This window comes from Epinephelus lanceolatus, chromosome 10, assembly GCF_041903045.1.
Source record: "Epinephelus lanceolatus isolate andai-2023 chromosome 10, ASM4190304v1, whole genome shotgun sequence".
Classification (NCBI taxonomy): Eukaryota; Metazoa; Chordata; class Actinopteri; order Perciformes; family Serranidae; genus Epinephelus; species Epinephelus lanceolatus.
The window spans coordinates 43,029,932-43,052,085 of record NC_135743.1 but is presented as its reverse complement, the minus strand read 5'-3'; the positions used below and the strand labels follow the sequence as shown (position 1 = coordinate 43,052,085).

Sequence of the window (22,154 nt, the reverse complement as noted above, 5' to 3'; positions counted from 1 at the left end):
TTACTTTCTTTCCCTCCTAAGACCACATGAGATGTCTGGTTTCAGAGTTGTAGATATTTACTCTGGGATCTGTAGTTTTGTTCCAGGATAAGCCTTCATTTCCAATCCCTGGGTGGACTGCAGCAGATTTTGTTTTGCTTCACCCTGGACATCAGGCTTCTTACCTCTTTCACAAAGCTGATGTTACAGTGTCTTTGTTTTGGCTGGGTGTTGCTCAGATGTTGCCAATACCTTGTTATGGCGCCATCTGTATCCCTCCTGGGTCAGAGCTGTTTTGCACCCTGATAGAATGTGCACTTTGGTTCTTTTTGCGCCACACAACCTACACGGGGGTACCTTCCTCATTTCCCACCTGTGCAAGGCTCCAGACCTCATCCTGGATCAAGGCTCTCTTTTCCTGAAGAAAGGACTTAATACAACTGATGTACACAATAATTTGCAAATTATTATTATTATTATTTATTTTACAAATATTTTACTAATAACTTAAAATGTTATCAGATTCATTTACAAGTACAACTCAACTTGACTACAGTATATTATATTTATATGTAGGCTACTCATGATGCATTACATTTGTGTATTTGTCTTTGACTCTTTATCCTCTTGATATCCATTTCATTAATCCTTCCCCCTCTGTTTCCTGTCATTGTCTGTCAGGCTTTTGATGCATTAAAGCTAAAAGCCATGAGTGTGACAAAGTTAATGGATGATGTTTTAGACAAAACTGGACAACAAAGTGTCCTGGTTATGTTCAGAATGACCAGGGTCATCCATTAGTCACCCAAACAGTGGAGTTAGGACAGGAAGAGAGGAAAGGATGAATGGACAGATGGTAGAGTTTTGTTCACTCTAGCTCAGAGTTTGTTCGTCATTCCGTCAGAATTCTGCAGTATGATGATGCATTTGATTGCTGTTACTGCACATCACATTTTGTGTAGATAAATTCTGTAAATGAATCAGAAACAACGGGAGTATTTGGACTCTTCTGCACATCTTTTCTGAAAGGAGTTGTATATCCTAACACCAATTTAAGGTGAGTTACAGAGCCTTTAAGAGTACAGCACACAAGTCAACCTTTTTTTTTTCATGAATGATACTCAATGTTGACTTAAAATACTAGCCTTAAGCCTCCTAGTAAAACAAAAGTGACTTACTTTCTTACTTTACACTTTGCACATATATACACAATATACATGTGCATTATATAGTCAGATGAATTGTTCATTTTGGCTTTCAGTCTAAGTATCGTTAAAGTGTCCTAATTGACTGCTATTTTTGTCAGCTGTTGAGCTGAAAAGAATTCACTAAAACTTTAAGTAACCAGCTAAAACCCCTCTGAAACCATAACAATGAAATAGAAGAAAACATCAACATAAAATTAAGGCTACCTAGGGGCAGTGGAAAAAGCTAACATGTTAACATTTTAATAGATGCAGAGCAACATTAGAATTATAGACTCTTATTTCTGGCCACCTGATGAATGTGGGTCCAATATTCACTCTCCTGGTAGCTCCTTATGTGCTAAATGCTCCACTATACTCTCCAGCTAGTCACTAACTTTTTCAGTCTGCTGTTTAGTACTAGACAAGTGGTGTATAGTGGGATTATTAGAGTTTATTTGTTAAAACCTACTGCTGCTGGAGATGGGGTTGCTGGGATTGTAAGATGATGAAATGCTCCATAAAGCTTATTGAATGATCATAATAAATAAATACAAGAAAAGATAAATACCGTAAGATACTCACCCAGAACCTTATATGAATTACCAATATATTTCATAATTTCAGATTTTTCTTCAAATCTCCATGCTTTGACTACGGTGCAGCCCTTCTGTCAAATACCAACCTACCACCATGGCCATTATCAGTGCTGGCTTTGATGACCACTCCTTCAGTAGTGAAGACAGTTATAGCCACGTCTTCACAGACACAAAAACTGCCACGGTCAAAGGCTTGTACTTTCAGCGTGCTCAGCTGCTCTGTGGGCCAGCATCGAGCCAGTACCTCGATCCCTCCCAGCAGGCCCTTATCAATGTGGGGGGCATCCGGTACGCCTTCCCCTGGACCACCCTGGAGGATTTCCCCCAGAGCCGTCTGAGTCACCTGCGCTTCTGCACTTCTCTTAGGGAGGTAGCAGAGTTTTGTGATGACTATGACGAGCTGCGACATGAATTCTTCTTTGACCGTGACCCTTTAGCCTTTCGGGCCATACTGAACTTCCTGGCAAAAGGGAAGTTACGTTTGCTGCAGGATGTCTGCAATGTTGCCCTGCATGGTGAGCTGCTGTATTGGGGCATTGATGTTAGACATATGGAGCCCTGCTGCCGCCACCGGGTGATCTGCTCTGTGGAGGAGGTGGCCGAGCACCAGCGCAAGGAGGACGAGTGGCGGCAGAGAAGGAGGGCACTGAGGGCTCCTGTGGTAGAGGGCAGCCTGTTCCGCATGATTGGAGAGGCAGTGGAGAACCCTCATTCAGGTTTAGCAGGGAAAGTGTTTGCTTTTCTGTCTGTCGTGATGGTAGTGGTCACTGTGATCAGCTTGTGTATCAGCACCATGTCAGACCAACAACAAGAAGAAGCCATGGTATGTATGAATCAAAGTAATGCTGTGTACTGTATTGTAGCTTTAAGTCCAAATATAGAGCACTACCCAAACTATTCTGAGCCTATTCTATCACGTTATGATTACTTAGTCAGTCTTGTTAATAAAATGATGAGCCCCAAAAATAAAGAAATAATATTAAACTTAATTTCCTTCTTTAAAATTTCAAATGGGATCACTTTACTGTCTGTATGAACCTACTGTTAAAATGAATAAAAAGTCTTTCAATTACATATTTATGATCAGACCTATGATCTATGAGCTTTCACTATAAATGGTTGTATTAACCTATAGGTTTCCAAACTCTACCTGGAAGTTATTTCAAAATTATTATGTTATTTGGCCATCTGACATACTAAAATGCCCTTTGGATTATTACAGCTCAGTGTCACTATCACTAGTAGCCTAGTGTAAATCACTTGCATGCTTTTTCTTGTGTCTACATGCTCGTTCGTAGGCTATCGCATTTTTTTTTCTAGTTCAAGTTCAAGGTCTTTACTCTTATCATGTGCACAACTGTTAGAAAAGCAGCTGTTGGCAATGAACTCAGACTCGCGTCACCAAGCCTGGTTTCTATTCACTCTGAGACGCCGTTTACACGTTGCCGGCTATTTTCATAAACGGACATTTCACGGTCTCCGTTTTCAAAAAGATCTTCGTTTACACTTACCCGTGTATATATACACAAGAGCATGCCAAACCTGTAGGTGGCAGTGTAACGAGAAGCTCAAGCCTTCCATGTATCCATTGTCACCATAGTAACATAGGTCACACTTTTTACACAGGCGCAAGTTCCGGCGCATACTGTGACGTGGGCTGCCTATAACTCCGTTTATCTCCATTTATCTCAGTTTACATGCAAACGCGCAACCGGAGTTTTCCAAAATCTCCACTCTGGCCGGAGTTTTTAGAAAGACTCGTTTTCAGAGGAGAAATTTCCATTTGCGTGTAAACGAAGGGCACAAACGAAGGAAGATGTCTCTGTTTATCAAAATCACTGTGTACATGTAAACGGCCTCTGAATTTTGTCTGGATTCTGGTTCCGGTCTAGAGAGCGGATCCGGAATTCACCAAATTCACCAAAGTAAAAGTGTTCATGAAAGTAAAACTTTAAATTCTGGCGCACCATCGATTTGGGGTGATGAGGGGTGTAAGAAGATCGATTAACTTATTGGCTTGGGGCTTTTCTTGTAAATTATATTCTTTAAATTAAAAAGTTTCACCGCATTTTTATTAGCTTGGTGCTTTTATTTTGACGGAAAGGCGCATCCATTGAATTCCGGATCCTGTCTCACTTGCCCTGGTTCTGGTTCCTTACCAAAACAGCCACTAACGGCCCCAGACTAGGGTGCAGGTGAATGGAAAATTAGGTGAGGGAGAGGAGCAGACTGTGACAGAACCTTTTAGGCCAATTAAATATTCCAGTCTCTGCAGTAGAATTTGATGGTCAATTGTGCCAAATGCCGCACTAAGATCTAATAAAACAAGTACAGAGACAAGTCCTTTGTCTGAAGCAATCAGAAGATCATTTTTAATTTTAACTAGTGCTGTCTCAGTGCTATGATGCACTCTAAATCCTGACTGAAATTCCTCAAATAAATTATTATCATGGAGAAAATCACACAGCTGGTCTGTGACTACTTTCTCAAGGATCTTTGACATAAAGGGAAGATTAGATATTGGTCTATAGTTGGCTAACACCTCTGGATCCAGGGTGGGCTTTTTTAGGAGAGGTTTAATTACAGCTACCTTAAAAGACTGTGGTACATAGCCTTTTAATAAAGACATATTGGTCATGTCTAATATAGAAGTGTTAACTAAAGGTAAGACTTCTTAAAGTAGACACACTGATGATTTAGATGAAGAAATTATTGATGTCAGTTGTTGAAGGTTAATTGGAGAGAAGCAATCTAAGTAAGGCCTTGTTTACACGGATACCGATACAAATAAAAACAGATTTTTATTTATCCCGTATAAAAAAAATTCTGGCAGCTTTTTGCTGCAATTAACATGTCAAGCCAGTAGGTGGCGATACGCCATATGTCAAACACCATAAAAGAACGGTCTGCGCATGCACAGTGATTTGTTTTCGTTTGGCGCTAGTGACAAAAACAATGATAAACTACATTTGGACCTTATGTAGCATAGTTAGCTGCTATACACTTACTAATATTGGGAACAGCAGACGTCTTTGTGCGCTGATGTAGCAGTGATGTTGATGCAGCAGTGCTAAGTTCATTTGTAAGCTCGTAAGTAGTCCCAAAAGTGCTAACAAAACGTAAACAAACAGGCATATATCCGCCATCGTTGTTGTGGTTCCCAGGCGCCAAATGGGCATGCACAAACTGGGTTGCAACGTCATCGTTTTCCAAAATCTCGGTCTATCCTGTTTACACGTCTCCATAGAAATGGATATTTTTTAAAAACTTTCACTTTGGAAGCCGTTTTTGAAAATGCCAGTTACGTGTAAATGATAGGTGCAAACATAAAGATAAATACCCATTTTCAGAAATATACAGAACCATATAAACAGGCCCTAAATATCAGGGGGGTATTCCAGAAAGTGAAAACTCTGGGTTTTCAGTTCCAGAAAGAGAGGTAAGTCAAACTCTGAGTCAATCACCATGGCAACTGACTCTGTGAACCTAACCTGGCAGGTTTTTTATAAGAAACGCTGAGTTCACCCTGTCTCCTCCCTACTGCCAAGCCTGAAGCAAGCTGGCAGACAGACATGGGTTTTCTGTATGTAGGAAATAAGATCGATATCGAGGCAGAATTAATTTGCATTGCTTTACACCAGGAGAGGATCTTCAGACCCCATTTAGATGTGCTGTCATTCCCCAGTGATTATCTGTTTGAACTGTACTGTTTTTCATTAGACTCAATCATTTACCTCAACAACATTCTCCAGCCACACATATCAAATCTGACACACCAGATGTACGCTCTCATCAGAGCAAATGTTGTGCATCGCGTGCACAACATTTGCTCTGATGAGAGCGCACATCATGTTTTTTTGTGAACGGTAGCTTTTTATATGATATTGGTGATGAAGAACACATCAGAGAGGCCACGGTATGTAGAGCTGTCAGAAAGGTGGCACTAGCTCTCAAACACCTGCTGCCCATAATGGTGGTGTTCCCTGGGTACAAATCTCTTAGGAACATAAAATAGGAGTTCCACAGGATTGCTGGTAACTGATGTAGAAATCAGTTGAAGTCAATGGCAATATTCTAAAATTATATTCTCTATTCTATATTATATTTAATATTATGTTAGAGACATTCTGCTGCAACCTCAGACTGAGATCAGTAATTAGCTATTATTTTGCAGGGCTTTCCAATGTCTTAGGGTGCATAGATGGCACCCAAATGCCCACCACTGCTCCAGCAGAAAATGAGGGGGACTATGTTAATAGGAAGTCCTTCCACATTAACTAGCTTTTTATCTATGTATGTATATATATATATATATATATATACACATACATACATATATGTGTATACACATACACAAACATATATACACTCACATATTATACTGTACACACACACACACACACTTACATAGGCACTCTTGTCTAGGGGAGTGAGTGTCTCGGATGAGCTTCACCCAGGGATGCTTTCAGCCACTGGTCGTCCAGAATTTTGGTTCAGGGGCAGCTCCTCAGCCTCTGTCAGAGGTGGTGGTGGCAGCCCTTCACCTTTTTGCGAGCTTCTGCCTTCTTTCTGTTGCCTGAGTAGAACTCAAATGTTACTAAGCAGGATATTAGGCAAGAGGACATAAAAGTTGAAGCAGTATTTTTCTGGGAGGTTTAAATTACTAGTGACCTACAGTAGCTACATGATGAAATAGCCACTGAATGACAGGTTATTTAAGCTACTTTCTTTAATAAATCAAATATGAATAAAACTAAAGAAAGGTACAATCATGACCAAGTAAAATATGCCTTACCTGTTTGAATGATGTTTTTATATTTCATTTAAAGCAGCTTCCAAGTGTGCTTTTCCCCTGTGATATTGCACCTACATGAAAATCAGATTTTATTCAAAACCACTCCACCACTTTTTCACCTGTATGCTATGATTTTAATTAAGTGTGGTTAAATGTTAAATTAATGGACTAGTGCATTCAAACTTAGGCGTTGACTCGGGCAGCAATTTTCTCCCATGCTGCCTCTCTCTCCTTGGCAGCTTTAGCGATGTTACTTTTTTTTAATGAAATATATATGCTCATATTCACTGTTGGCATTCATGAGCACCTCCAATTCCACAGGTGTAAAATAAGTTGATTGCTTTTTCTCTCCGGTTGCTATGGTGAATCGAGGTATCTGGGCTCCATTGATGATGGCTTCTAATTTTGTTGTGCACGCGCTTAATCAAGGTGTGCCTACTCAGAGTTGATTGAACTAATTTAAATCAGCTGTTTTGCAAGTGTTTGATGGCACAAAGTCATGAATTTTGCCTCTAATAGTTAGAATTTTGTCATTAAAAAAGCTCATAAAATCATTACTCCTGAGGGCTAAAGGAATACAAGGCTCAATAGAGCTGTGACTCTCAGTCAGCCTGGCTACAGTGCTGAAAAGAAACCTGGGGTTGTTCTTGTTTTCTTCTATTAATGCTGAGTAATAGTTTGCTCTGGCATTGCGGAGGGCCCTCTTATATGTTTTGAGACTTTCTTCCCAAACTAAACAAGATTCTTCCAGCTTGGTTATATCCCAATTCCTTTCAAATTTTCGCAATATTTGTTTTAATGTGTACCACAGAGCTAACTTCCTTTTTTTCATTAACTTCTTTTTAAGAGGTGCTACAGAGTCAAGTGTTGTTTGCAGCGAGCCTATCGACAAGATAATAAATTTGGGAGAGTTTAAAGTCGGTACAGGAAACCTCAGTTACAGTGGGACCTGGTATTAAATTTAATGCCAATGGCATAATTTCCTTAAATTTTGCTACAGCACTATCAGATAATCACCTAGTATAGTAGCTTTTGCCAAGTTATCAAGTTATAAGAAATCAAAAGTTAGTAGTAGTAGTAGACCATTAGTAAGTAATGGTCTGATAGAGAAGGATTCTGTGGAAAGACTAGTAAGTTTTCAATTTCAATTCCATACATCAGAACTAGATCGAGGGTGTGGTTAAAACAGTGAGTGGGTTTATGTACACCCTGACTGAAGCCTAGCTGGAGTCTAGCAATTTGAGAAACACAGTAGTGAGGCAGTCATTATTATCGTCAACATGAATATTAAAATCACCTAAAATAATAACTTTATCTGATTTAAGAACTAAACTGGATAAAAACTCTGAGAATTCAGAAACAAATTCAGAATACGGGCCAGGAGCATGGTACACTATAACAAATAAAAGTGGCTGCGAAGTTTTCCAGGTCAGATATAAAAGACTAAGGACAAGGCTCCCAGAGGAATTCTAATCTAGTTTAGGTTTAGGGCTGATTAATAGACTAGAGTTAAAAATGGCTGCAACTCCCCCTCCTCGGCCGCTGCCTCGAGGAATGTGGGTATTATTATGACTGGGAGGGGTGGATTCATTTAGACTAACGTATTCATCTTGACACAGCCAGGTTTCAGTGAGGCTGAGTAAATCAATATGATTATCTGATATTAATTCGTTCACTAACACTGCTTTAGATGATAGAGACCTGATATTTAACAGTCCGCATTTAATTCTCCTGTTTTGTCTTTCTGTCACAGAAGAGGTTTTAATTTTTATTAGGTTCTTATGTACAACTCGAAACAGACACTGTTTGTATAACACTATGGGTGGGTAACTGCACTAGAAGCTCAGAGAAGCGTTTAAGCGGTCTCAACTCTGGGTTGTCAGGGTTTTGAATTACTAATAAATTTGGACAGGTTCCTAGAGATGAGAGCAGCTCCATCCAAAGTGGGATGAATGCCATCTCTTCTAATCAGACCAGGATTTCTCCAGAAAGTTGGCCAATTATTTACGAAGCCCACATCATTTTCTGGACACCACCTGGACAGCCAGCGATTAAATGATGACATGCGGCTAAACATGTCATCACTGGTCAGATTTGGAAGGGGTCCAGAGAAAAGTATGGAGTCCGACATAGTTTTTGCATGTGCACACACCGATGCAACGTTCATTTTTGTGACCTCCGATTGGTGTAACTGGGTGTCATTACCACCAACAGGAATGAGAGTCTTACTAAATCTACGTTTAGCCCTACCCAGCAGTTTTAAATTTGACTCAGTGTCGCCTGCTCTGGCCCCAGGGATACATTTGACTATGGCCGCTGGTGTTGCTAACTTCACATTTCTCAGAATAGAGCTGCCAATGATCAGAGTTTTCTCCTCAGCAGGTGTGTCACTGAGTGGGGAAAAATGGTCAGAAACGTGAACAGGCTGGTGGTGAACCGTGGGCTTCGGCTTAGTACTATGCTTCTCTCAAACAGTTACCCAGCCTCCCAGCTGCACAGGAGTTGCCGGAGGACAGCTAGCAGAAGCTACGCTATGTAGCTCCACACAGGCTACAGAGGGCTGGCTAAATACCGCAGCTACCAAGTGATTTTCCATGGTGCAGAGCTGCATTTCCAATTTACTAAGCCTCACCTCCAACGCAGCAAATAAACTTCATTTATTACATGAACCACTATTGCTAAAAGAGGCAGAGGAATAGCTAAACATCTGGCCCACCAAGCAAGAGAGAGCAGGAGAAAGAGAAGCCATCCCGAGTGATAAGCTAATGTAGATAACAAGGCTAACAACGTGTAAACAACAGTTGGAATTAGCTAGAAAGTCACTGAAAGAGGAAGAGAGCTATGAGTGCTTAAACGGAACTAGCGTGGGTTTAAACGCATAGTAGATATTTAGCAGCTGAAATAAGGAAAATCAGAAAATTAGCTGGGAAGAGCACCACAAATCTGCATGCAGATGAATTGATTTTAAAAAGGGGTGACGTTAAAGATGACACATTTCCTCAATATTTTAAGAGAGATAACTTTTAATTAAAATCTTATACAGTTACAAAATAACAAAAAAGGAAAAGGGCTTGAAGCAAAAGTGTGGGCACACTGCATGGTCAGTACTTAGTAGCGCCCCCCCAACAAGAGGGGCCTTGGTGAGAACCCAGGGTGGGGGGGATAGAACCCATCGTGGAGGAGCCTTTCTGTGCAGAGTTTGCATGTTCTCTCTGTTTCTGCGTGGGTTTCCTGGTACTGCACCTTCCTCCCACAATCCAAAGACATGCATGTTAAGTTAACTGGTGACTCTAAATTGCCTGTAGGTGTGAATGTGAACCTGAATGGTAGTCTGACTCTATGGGCTCTAGTTTCCCGGCGCAGCGCAGGTAGCACAGGGTGGCGAACCCCACGCAGAGCTAGTTTCGAGCAGCGCAACCCGAGGCCCGCTCAGTTTGGTAGTTTGGCAGACCGAGGTGCGCTGAGATGGGTGTGGCGGCGCAGCAGGGGGAGGTGTCGACAGATCCAGCTTGGCGCAGTGACAGTTTCGTGCCAAAAGGCTTTGCCGAAGGTGCGCTAAAAGCTCGCCAGCTGAAACCAGGTCTACTGTCAGCGCAGGCAGAGTGCAGCCGGTGTAAGCCGAAGTTTGGCTGACTGGCGGACAGTGCGCACACATCACCAAAACCTCACAGGCAGGTTTCCAGAATATCAGGCACATTAACGATGCAATAAATAGCCACAAAACCACTATTCAATGCAACTATCTGCAATCAGCACATAAATGTATCTCTATATCGACTGTCCCGTCACATCTGATGTCAGATCAAAGGGGACTGGCACCGTTTGGCACATGTAATGGAAACTGACCCTGATTTGATTAACACAGCCTGCAAACTATGAGTTCACATCCCTCTCAGCCAACCACAAACAGCCACAGCATCAGATAGGGAGTATATATTCAGCATCTGTCATCTTAGAAAAGTCAAAAGAAAAGAAACAGAGTGAGACTGCGAGAGAGAAAGAGAGCACACGCACGCACGAGAGAAACGCAACATTGATTTACAATTGTGGTGACCTCCTCCCAGGCTACCTTTGCATCATCAGCCCATGGACCAAAACATCAGTTTCGTCCTGGGAAGAGTTTGGCTGTCTGACGCTGCTGCTCTCTTCTGCAATAGCGAATTGAGTAAACTCTCATTACACCTTCGCGCGGCGCATTTAAGGGCGAGGAGAGGGGCTCATTTGATTGGTGTGATGTGTGTAAAAGCCACTCCACGCCTTCTCTCCTCCCTCTTTCCGACTTGCGCCAGTAGGAGGGACGGAGGTGGGATAGAGGAGTAGGGCGCACGGTGTGCCAAACTTACAAAATCCGCCTGGCCACACCCAGTTGGCGAAGCGCAGGTGCGCTGCGCCCCCGCTGTGCCCGGTCTGTGAAACTAGAGCCCTATGTGTTAGCCCTGTGATAGTCGGACAACCTGTCCAGGGTGTACTCCACCTCTTGCCCACTGTCAACTGGGATAGGCTCCGGCACCCGCGCAAACCCCAACAGGATAAGTGGTGGGAAAATGAATGAATGAACTGTGAGGGCAATGGCAAAACCTTCAGTTTGCTCCTCTTCAGGTGGTCTATTGTGGATTTTGAGGAGTGTTTAGGATCGTTGTCCTGTTGTAGTAGCCAATGGTGTGATGTTTGCTTCCAGAATTTGCTGGAATTTAACTGAATCCATTCTTTCCTTTACTTTTGAAATGATCCCCCTGCCACTGGCTGCAACACAAGCCCAAAGCATGATCAATCCAACCCCATGTTTAACAGTTGGACAGGTGTTCTTTTTATAAAATTCTGCACCCTTTTTTCTCCAAACATTCTTTTGCTTACTGCAGAAAGTTCTATTTTAAATTCATCATGCCACAAGACTTGTTTAGATGTGCCTTCTGTGTGCAACTTCTGACGCTGAATTTTGTGGTGAGGACACAGGAAAAGTTTTCTTCTAATGACTCTTCTATGAAGGTCATATTTGTACAGGTGTTGTTGCACAGAAGAACAGTGCACTACCACTCCAGAGTCTGCTAAATCTACCTGCAGGTCTTTTGTAGTCAGTCGGGGGTTTTGACTTGCCTTTGTAGCAATCCTACAAGCAGCTCTCTTGTAAGGTTTTTTGGTTTTTCAGACCCCAACTTGACCTCCACAGTTCCTGTTAAGTCATTACATCATGAACTGAGAAAACAGCTACCTGAAAACACTTTGCTATCTTCTTACAGCCTTCTCCTGCTTTGTGGGCATCAGTTATTTTAATTTTTAGAATGCTAGGCAGCTGTTTAGAGGAGCCCATGGCTGCTGATTGCTAGGACACGGTTTTAGGAGTCAGAGCATTTATAAAGCTTTGAAATTTGAATCACCTGGCCTGTCCTAACAATGACTGTGAACAAGCCAGAAGCCTAACAAGCTTATTAAGGTCTGAGACGCTGGTAAAAGTTGTCTGAGAGCTCAAATGTCTTTAAGTGCCCAAACTTTTGCATGGTTCTCCTTTCCTTGTTTTCCACTCTAAAATCTTAATTGTAATTGTATTTATAAAATTTTAATATGTAGGGCTAACATATAAACAATACAAATATAAATAAAGTAATATACACTTGACAGTATATCAAATGAATAAACACAATGTAAACAGAATGTAGATAGGAATGTAGTATGTAGTAAATGTACCGCATATAGATAATGACAAATTATGTATGTATGTATGTATGTATGTATGTATGTATGTATGTATGTATATGTGTATATATATATATATATATATACACATATACATACATACATACATACATATACATATATATATATACACAGTCTAAGCTTGAGAGCGGTGGAAGCGAACGGTTTTCTGACCTTTTTCCTTCAGTGATTAGCAATATTAGTTACAACAAGTGCTTTTAGCCAGCTCATTTTTCATGTCAGTGGATGTACACTTTGAGACTGAGTAATAAAACGGCGATCTTTATTTTTATTTTATTACAACGTTTCCGGAGTGAACTTTTGTGATCTGTGTTGCTGGGCTAACAACGAACTCTGCTTTTGTGGACGTAACTCCTTGCTAACAAATGACTGTGGACAGAGTAAGCCATAAGCAAGTATCTCGAGTTCTCATTAAACCTCTACAAGTATCCAGGTATTCAGCACATCTACAGCACCCATGCATTATCTTTATTACCAGTGTTGCAGATCTATGCACCATATTGTTTGCTAACCTTAGTTGCTATAAATTACCCTTGTTTTAAGTAAATCTCAAGCATGGACTCCCTCCTTGTTACATTCCATAAGCCAGTTTGTGAAAATGTAAAGAATTACAATTGTTACTCTACCATACTAATAATAATACTAAAACTGTAATCCTATAGTACATGTACATCACAACTTTATATTTTTTTAAGCAATGGTGTATGTGTGGAGCCATATAAAGAAATGGGGGGTCTTAACCTCAGAATATTATGAGATTAACTGCAATTTATTCATTTCACTAGCATTTTACTCTCTATTACCCATCGAGCTTGCTCCACTGCCAAAAAATGTGACCCACTCGGGTAAAAAAAACTTGGTGGCAAAAGGTTTTTGTAAAATGGCAGTTAAGTCTTAGTTGTTGGCAGTAGTTGGCCCAACTTGCAGCACTGGAGGAAACTTATGGATATATCAGTAGTTGGCCCACCTTGCAGCACTGGAGGAAACTTATAGATATATTCCTCCAGCAGTGTTGGAGGAGGAAACAAAAGTACTTAAATTAATGTGTTGTGGTAATACATTACTTTTAGCAGTAACAGACTAATATGATGTGTTACTAATTGCTAATTACTAGTTGCTAGGATAATTTATACAATGTAAAATGCCATAGGTTTGTGCTAATAATGTTAGTGCTGTATTTGTTTTGAAGTCATGTTTAGTAAAAGACAATTGTTTTGTCAGTGAGACTTGTGAGCAGTAATGGAGCAGAAATTTGTAACCTTACCTTTGTTAATGTTGCTGTTGTCCCTTGCTTCACATGAGAAGAGGAAATCTCTACTAGCTGCTAGGCTAATTTATATAATGTAAAATGCCATAGGCTTGCTCTAATAGCGTTAGCATGTTGCATTTGTGGGGAAAATGTGTCCAATAAAAGATAAATGTTTTGTTTGTGAATCCTTTGAGTTATATTGAAGCTGATTTGTATACTTGGAATTGAAATAGTTAAGTCGTGTTTACTGTGTGTTTTGACATAGACACACCACCACACAAGTATAAATACTCACAACAACATAGGTCATGTGCATAAGCTATGGTGAAGGTTTTGCATAGAGCTGAAGTATAAATCCGTCTTCACTGTCAATCGTGCTGCAATAAAGAGTGCCCTGAAGAATGCAAGCAATGTTATCAACATATCAAATATAGATGACATCATTACAACTAGTAACTGAGAACTGATCTTTAAGTGTACAATCAGTGAATCTGTTGCATCTAAAACCTGAGAGTTGGTTTCTCAAATGTAAGATGTCAAACTAGCAAACATTCTGAGTAAAAAAAAAAGCTTCTGCTTGCAAATTCATCACCACACCAACATTACCTTGATGATGTTAACATAAAAATCAACAAAGGTTACAGATTGTTTATGTAATGTATTCCCTCAAATAAGTCACAACCAGTCGAGTTTCATACCTTACTAAAATGACCTTAAAAGACAGTTATGGGGCTGAAACATGGAAAACCACTAGCAGACTACTTTAGCAATCTAAGTAAATCTTGTGACTGAAACTTTGCTTCATTTATAGGCCTGTAAAACTCACTCAGTTTCTTTGTCTTTTGTTGTCTCAACAGGGTAGATGCTCCCAAAAGTGCCACAGCTTGTTTATGCTGGAGTCTGTTTGTGTTGCTTGGTTCTCCTTAGAGTTTCTAGTGCGATTCTTCCACGCGAAGAGCAAGCTGGAGTTTGCCCGTGGCCCTCTGAATGTAATTGATGCTGCTGCCATCTTTCCCTACTATGTCTCCCTGTTGGTGGATCTCAGGGATGAGTCTGTTCCGGATATTGTGACCAGTGCAGGGAGGAGCAACCTGGATAAACTGGGTCTTATCCTGCGTGTGATGAGGGCATTGCGTATCATGTATGTGATGAGGCTGGCCCGCCACTCTCTGGGTCTGCAGACCTTGGGGCTTACCATTCAGCGGAGTATGACAGACTTTGGATTGCTGCTTCTCTTTGTGTGTTTCGCTGTGACGCTCTTCTCACCACTTGTACATCTGGCTGAGAGTGAGCTGGCGCCAAATGCTGCCAGGTCCCCGCAGTTCAGCTTCAGCAGCATCCCAGCATCATACTGGTGGTCCATCATCTCGGTGACCACAGTGGGGTATGGTGACATGGTGCCCCGCAGCATCCCTGGCCAACTGGCAGCGCTGATCAGCATCTTATCAGGAATCCTCATACTATCTTTCCCTTCCACATCCATCTTCCACACATTCCTCCACACCTACACCGAGCTCAAGGAGGAGCACAAGAGGTTGTGGAAGGAGGAGAGAGGGGCTGAGCTCGCCACTGAAGCTGAGGAAAGCATAAAAGAAAGAGAAACTTGGCCTGATAACTGGCCAGAAAATGATTTTTTACCTGGTCTGGATGATCCTTATTACCTTTTCATGTCAGACATTACAGTGTTGGCTCGGAGCAACTCTCTTCAGTGACTGACTAAGTCCATAGAAATACACTAAACACTGTAGCTAAAAGTAAGCTGACACCCCTGCCCAAAATCTGTGGCCAACCTCACTAACACTCTTGTGGCTGTAGGGGAGCAAATTCTTGCAGCTATACTCCAAAAACTGTAGAAAGTCTACCCAAAGGAGTAGAGACTACCATAGCAGCATGAGATGTCATGGATACTGATGATTTTGCTTGTAAAATTAATCTTGTTAATGTTGTCACTGAATGGTGCTGGAAAAGGAAGTTACTATACTATTTATTTTGGTTCAGCAGTGCTGTCACACTTATATTGCCCTTTCTCCTGGAAATTTCATTTATGCCCAACTAATCTGAAATAGCAAATATAATGTATTATATATCGTCTCTCATATATAATACAATTGTATTTATAAAGCCCAATATCACAAATCACAATTTGCCTCAGAGGGCTTTACAGCATACGACATCCCTCTGTCCATGGACCCTCACAGCGGATAAGGAAAAACTCCCCAAAAAAACCCTTTAATGGGTAAAAAAAAAGGTAGAAACCGCAGGAAGAGCAACTGAGGAGGGATCCCTCTTCCAGGACAGACAGACGTGCATTAGATGTTGTGTGTACAAAACAGATCAACATAATAAATTTACAGTAATCCATATGACAAAAACATACATAAGGAGAAACAGAGGCAGACAGAAAAATTGAGACAGTGAGAGATTGAGAGACACAGAGAAAGAGAGAGATGCAGGGCAGACAGTAATGATAATAGCTAATAATAATAATTATTATTATTATTATTATAGTAATATCAGTAATTGTGGTACCATATGTAGTAAGTATATATTAATATATGATAGTATATGTATGTGGCAATAATAGTACTAATATGTGTATAATAACAGTAGAAGTATGACTAATAATAACAGCAGTAATAGGAGGCATCAGGCAGGACCATGGCAGCAGTGTAACCATGACACATAATCCAGGCGTAGCTGCAATATGAGGAAACCAGCAAGACAGTGGAGCACAAAGGCTCCGGAGAAGAAGCATGCATGCAATAAAGTCGAGTTAGCAATATGCAGTAATAGGACGTGAATGTCTGCAAATGAAGAAGAACCAACTTTTCAGAAACTGAGAAGAGAGAGAGAAGGAGAGATGGGGCTTGGTGTATCATAGGAGGTCCCCCAGCAGACTTGGCCGATATCAGCCTAACTAAGGGCTGGTCCAAGGCAAGCCTGAGCCAGCCCTAAGTTTAAGCTTTATTGAAAAGGAAAGTCTTAAGTCTTGTCTCAAATGTGGAGACTGAACCTGCCTCCTGGACCAAAACAGGAAGATGGTTCCACAGAAGAGGGGCCTGATAACTGAAGGCTCTGGCTCATGTTCTACTTCTGGAGACTTTAGGAACCACAAGTAATAATAATACTTTTTATTTATGGGCCCCTTTCACAACACTCAAGGTCACCTTACAGGCAAAGATAGATAAAAAAAAACAGCAGATAAAAAGTCAACGCAGTAAGGAATAAAGTAAAAAAAATAAAATAAATAAATAAATAAATAAATAAATAAATAAATAAATAAATAAATAAAGTATAACAGCAAAGCAAGTTTACAGTGAATAAAATTCTGTGTAAATTATGGATGTGTGTGGCTCGGTGGATGGGAGTCAAACTGAATAGGCTATTTGAAAGAGGTGAGTTTTGAGGCGGGATTTGAAAGTGGAGAGAGTGTTGATGCTACGAGTGACCAGTGGAAGGGAGTTGCAGAGGTGGGGGGCAGAGTGGCTGAAGGCTCTTAACCCCACTGTGGTCAGGCGGGCTGGCGGGACAGTGAGGTGGATGGAAGAAGAAGACCTGAGAGTGCGGGTGGGGGTATGGGATGAACTTGAGAGGGAGACCAAAAAGGAGGGGGTTACAGTAATCTATACAGGATGTGACCAGGGTGTGAACAAGAATGGCAGTACTGTACAGTGTGAGGAACAGGCGAAGGGGGTTAATATTGTGTTGATGAAAGTAGGCAGACTGAGTGTCATTATTAATGTGAGCTTGGAATGAGTGTGGTTGAGGATGACACCCCTTAACCTGCGGGGAGGGGGAAACCGAGGAATAATCAATGTCAAGTGTGAAACCATCAGTTTTTGCTAAGGTGGAATTGGTGCCAATGTGAACTAACTCAGTTTTATCACTGTTCAATTTGAGGAAGTTGCAGGAGAACCAGCGTTTGATTTCCTGAAGGCAGTCAGAAAGGGAGGAGGGCGGGAGGGTGGAGGTAGGTAAGGTGAACAGATAGAGCTGGGTGTCATCCGCATAGCAATGGAAATGGATGTTGAATTTATGGAAGATGTAACCAAGAGGAAGTAAGTAGGTGATAAACAGAAGGGGACCCAAGACAGAACCTTGAGGAACACCAGTAGTAAGTGGATATGGCTGGGATTTGAATGTTTTCAGCTGGATAAATTGAGTACGGTCAGAGAGATAGGACTTAAACCAGGTAAGGGGTGTGTCATTGATTCCAATGGAGGCCAGTTGTGAGAAAATGGCATCAAAGGCCGCACTCAGATCCAGTAGGATTAGAATGGATAGGAGTCCGGAGTCAGCTGCCATGAGGAGGTCATTTGTGATTTTTACCAAGGCTGTTTCTGTGCAATGTAGGGGTCACCTGAGCTTTTTTTCAAGGATTTTAGAAAGGAAAGGTAGATTAGAGATAGGATGGAGATTATTGAAATTGTTTGGGTCTGAATCAGGTTTCTTAAGAACCAATTAAAGGCCAATTAAATGTCCCTGTCTCTGTAGCAGAATTTGATGGTCAATTGTATCAACTGAGATTTAATTAAAGAAGTACAGAGACGAGTCCTTTCTCTGAAGCAATCAGAGGATCATTTATCATTTTAACTAGTGCTGTCTCTGTACTATGATGCACTTTGAATCCTGACTGAAATTCCTCAAATAAATTATTGTCATGGAGAAAGTCACAGCTAGTCTGCGACTACTTTCTCAAGGATCTTTAAAAGAAAGGGAAGATATGGGTCTATAGTTGGCTAACACCTCTGGATCCAGGGTGGGCTTTTTTAGGTTTGATTACAGCTACCTGAAAGGACTGTGGTGCATAGCCTGTTAATAAAGACATATTGATCATGTCCAATATAGAAGTGTTAACTAAAGGTAAAACTTCTTTTAGTCGCCTAGTTGGGATGTGGTCTAAGATACATGTTGATGATTTAGATGAAGAAATCCCTGAGGTCATTTGTTGAAGGGTAATCAGAGAGAGGCGATCTAAATTTATATCAGGTCTAACAGCTATGTTTAGGTTTCCTGTGTTTGAAGACAGATTGTAACTGTGTGAGGGCAGGAGGTCATGAATGTTGCCTCTAATAATTAGAATTTTGTCATTAAAAAAGGCTAAAGAATTACAAGGCTCAATAGAGCTGTGACTCTCAATCAGCCTGGCTACAGTGCTGAAAAGAAACGTGGGGTTGTTCTTATTTTCTTCTATTAATGATGAGAAATAGTTTGCTCTGGCACATATGAGGAGCGCGCACAGCCCTCCTATATGTTTTAAGACTGTCTTCCTAGACTACACGAGAATATAATATAATATAATATTATATGCAACAAACCTCTGTGACTCTATCCCCAACATAATGTCCACATTAGAGAAGCACGGCGAGGTCTGGCTATAAGTTAAGTTTGTCAAAAAGTGTTCTGTTCCCAATCAACAAAGCTGGCCAGAGCTTTTCGTATTTGCATTTGCCATTTGTAATAACAAACTAATTTAAATATTTGGGTGTGACTGTAACATGAAGTATTGCCACTTTGTTTAGTGTTAACTTTAAGCCTATAATGGAGAGCACTATTAGTGATCTTGAAAGGTGGTCCCATCTCACCAATACTTTGGCAGGCAGAATCAATGCTATAAAAATGAATGATCTTCCAGAATTTTTGTTTCTGTTTAAAACTATTCTGATCTAGATCCAAAAATCTTTTTTCACTTCTTTTGACAAAGTAATTTCTCATTTTAATTCATGATTGAAAACACCTAGAATTAGCAAAGCTCACTCACAGCAGGCAAGACCATGTGGGGGTAAGGGATTGCCAAACTTTTTGTCTTATTTTTGGGCCTGCAATGTTCATGCTCTGTGTTTTGGACCCATTTTGATAAATCAGCTGCAAATGTTACCTAACATCTTTGACTGCCCTCATGTTTTCTCCATTGCCTCTCTCACTGCAATACCTTAAAGCAGCTGTGCGGAACTTTTTTACCATTCATAAAGCTGTCCCTAGTTGGCATCACCCCCCCCTTGAAGATCCACATATTTATGTGAACCCAACAGCGACAAAAAAGCCTTTCTCTATATGGCTATTTAGCGTAGCCTGGTTCGGGTCGGACACAGCGGAAGTCAGCAAACCAGAATACGGCACCCAGAGGCGGAAGTAAGTCTGCATGCCCGCAGCGGCCCGCAGCGGCCCGCAGCCATTAAACCACAGAAGAAGAAGGAGCCTTGTTTACCAGTAGGATTTAAGAAACAGGCTAAATGACATGTAGTAGGGAGTAGTCTCGTGTACAGTAGGTGGTGGTATGCACCTGGAAGTTGTTTGCGATCCGCCAGTAAGTTGAGAGAAGAAGAGCTATGTTTACAGAGAGTGTTCTTCAAGTAAGCGGTAAGCAACAGGCATTGCTGAACACATAACAGTTTTACCAGATGTATCCATAAGGCCTTGGTTGTACTTTCGATGTCATGGCAGATAAAGAAGGAGCACCATCTAAAAGAAAAATAACAGAAGAACAGAAGAAGGCTAAACGGGACAGTGATAGGGCTCGAGCCCAAACGCGTGTAAACCTCGGTTGGGCATTCACCAAGTGGAGAGAGCTGAGAGATTTTAAGGGTTTTAAAACTGATCCCGAGTTGGCCCTTTTCCTAATCGACAGGTATGTAATTTTTGTTTTTATTTAGAGAATATACCGCAACTTGTTAGACGTTGTTTCACTTCAATATATGACGACATGGAAGTTATAAGCAAGCTAAATGTAACGTTAGCTGATGTGAACTGCTTTTGTCTACAAAATTATCTGTGATTGTGACCATGAACACAAAAATACAGCAGGCAGTTGTCCTCAGTTTATAAGAAATTCAGAGCTACACCAGAACATTTATGATTTTCCTCTTGCTCTCCAAAACAAATGCATGCGGTAATTGCCGGTTGCAGTCGAGATTTTAAGACACCAGGCTGTGGGTGTCATACCGCTTCGACCAAAGTGGGGGATCTATAATCAACAAAAACGTAAAGTTCCACACAGCTGCTTTAAGATCACCCCATTTAATTTACCACAATCTCATTTCTTCACGTTCCTCCAAGTTTGTTATATTATATTAAAAGTAATACACCCTCTTTTCCAATCTTGCCTGAAGGAACACTGATGGAATCTCTGTTTCATTTTGAGCCCTCCAAAAGGGGTCAGATATCTTTTATTTTATTTATTTATTTTTTCAAATTTACAAGACCCATCACTCGAATATCTAAAGTCTATATGGGAGATTGAGTTGGGGATTGCTGTGACGGTGGAGCAGTGGGGAAGAGCCCTCAAGGGGGTCTACACGGCCTCCATCTGTGCCCAGCATGGCCTCATTCAATAAGGTGCTGCATCGCCTTTATTTTTCTAAAGTCAAATTCTCTAAAATGTTTTTGGATATTGATACCACTTGTGACAGATGCAGACTTTCGCTTGCATACTTAGCACACTCATTCTGGCTGTGTTTGTCCACTTACTGGGGTTCAATCTTCAAAACACTATCACATATTTTTAAAAGTAATATTCACCCAGATCCAGAGGAAAATAAGACTCTTTCAGGATCTAGACTCAAAAAAAAAAAAAAGTCACTTTATTAGCAGGGAAATGAATCCTTCTCCACTGGAAGAACCCTGAATGACCGAGCTGATCTAAGTGGTTGAGGACCATGATTAGGCCTTTTTCGTCTGCAACTGCCTGCTCCTCTAAAGGTTCTATGTGTATGTAGGTATCTGTATTGTGTATACTTGTGCATACAGTACAGGCCAAAAGTTTGGACACACCTTCTCATTCAATGGGTTTTCTTTATTTTCATGACTATTTACATTGTAGATTCTCACTGAAGGCATCAAAACTATGAATGAACACATGTGGAGTTATGTACTTAACAAAAAAAGGTGAAATAACTGAAAACATGTTTTATATTCTAGTTTCTTCAAAATAGCCACCCTTTGCTCTGATTACTGCTTTGCACACTCTTGGCATTCTCTCCATGAGCTTCAAGAGGTAGTCACCTGAAATGGTTTTCCAACAGTCTTGAAGGAGTTCCCAGAGGTGTTTAGCACTTGTTGGCCCCTTTGCCTTCACTCTGCGGTCCAGCTCACCCCAAACCATCTTGATTGGGTTCAGGTCCGGTGACTGTGGAGGCCAGGTCATCTGCCGCAGCACTCCATCACTCTCCTTCTTGGTCAAATAGCCCTTACACAGCCTGGAGGTGTGTTTGGGGTCATTGTCCTGTTGAAAAATAAATGATCGTCCAACTAAACGCAAACCGGATGGGATGGCATGTCGCTGCAGGATGCTGTGGTAGCCATGCTGGTTCAGTGTGCCTTCAATTTTGAATAAATCCCCAACAGTGTCACCAGCAAAACACCCCCACACCATCACACCTCCTCCTCCATGCTTCACAGTGGGAACCAGGCATGTGGAATCCATCCGTTCACCTTTTCTGCGTCTCACAAAGACACGGCGGTTGGAACCAAAGATCTCAAATTTGGACTCATCAGACCAAAGCACAGATTTCCACTGGTCTAATGTCCATTCCTTGTGTTTCTTGGCCCAAACAAATCTCTTCTGCTTGTTGCCTCTCCTTAGCAGTGGTTTCCTAGCAGCTATTTGACCATGAAGGCCTGATTGGCGCAGTCTCCTC

General features: G+C 41.2%; 1 protein-coding gene and 1 pseudogene across 1 annotated transcript; one reads left to right on the top strand and one right to left on the bottom strand.

Moving 5' to 3' along the window:
* The first annotated feature begins 1,856 nt into the window (after nt 1-1,856).
* On the top strand, nt 1,857-15,230 carry LOC117265506 (voltage-gated potassium channel regulatory subunit KCNG4-like). Its single transcript, XM_033640027.2, has 2 exons — nt 1,857-2,585; nt 14,376-15,230. The coding sequence occupies exons 1-2, from the start codon at nt 1,857-1,859 to the stop codon at nt 15,228-15,230; spliced, it is 1,584 nt and encodes a 527-aa protein (XP_033495918.2).
* On the bottom strand, nt 8,437-9,264 carry LOC144464394 (uncharacterized; annotated as a pseudogene).
* Nucleotides 15,231-22,154: the final 6,924 nt, after the last annotated feature.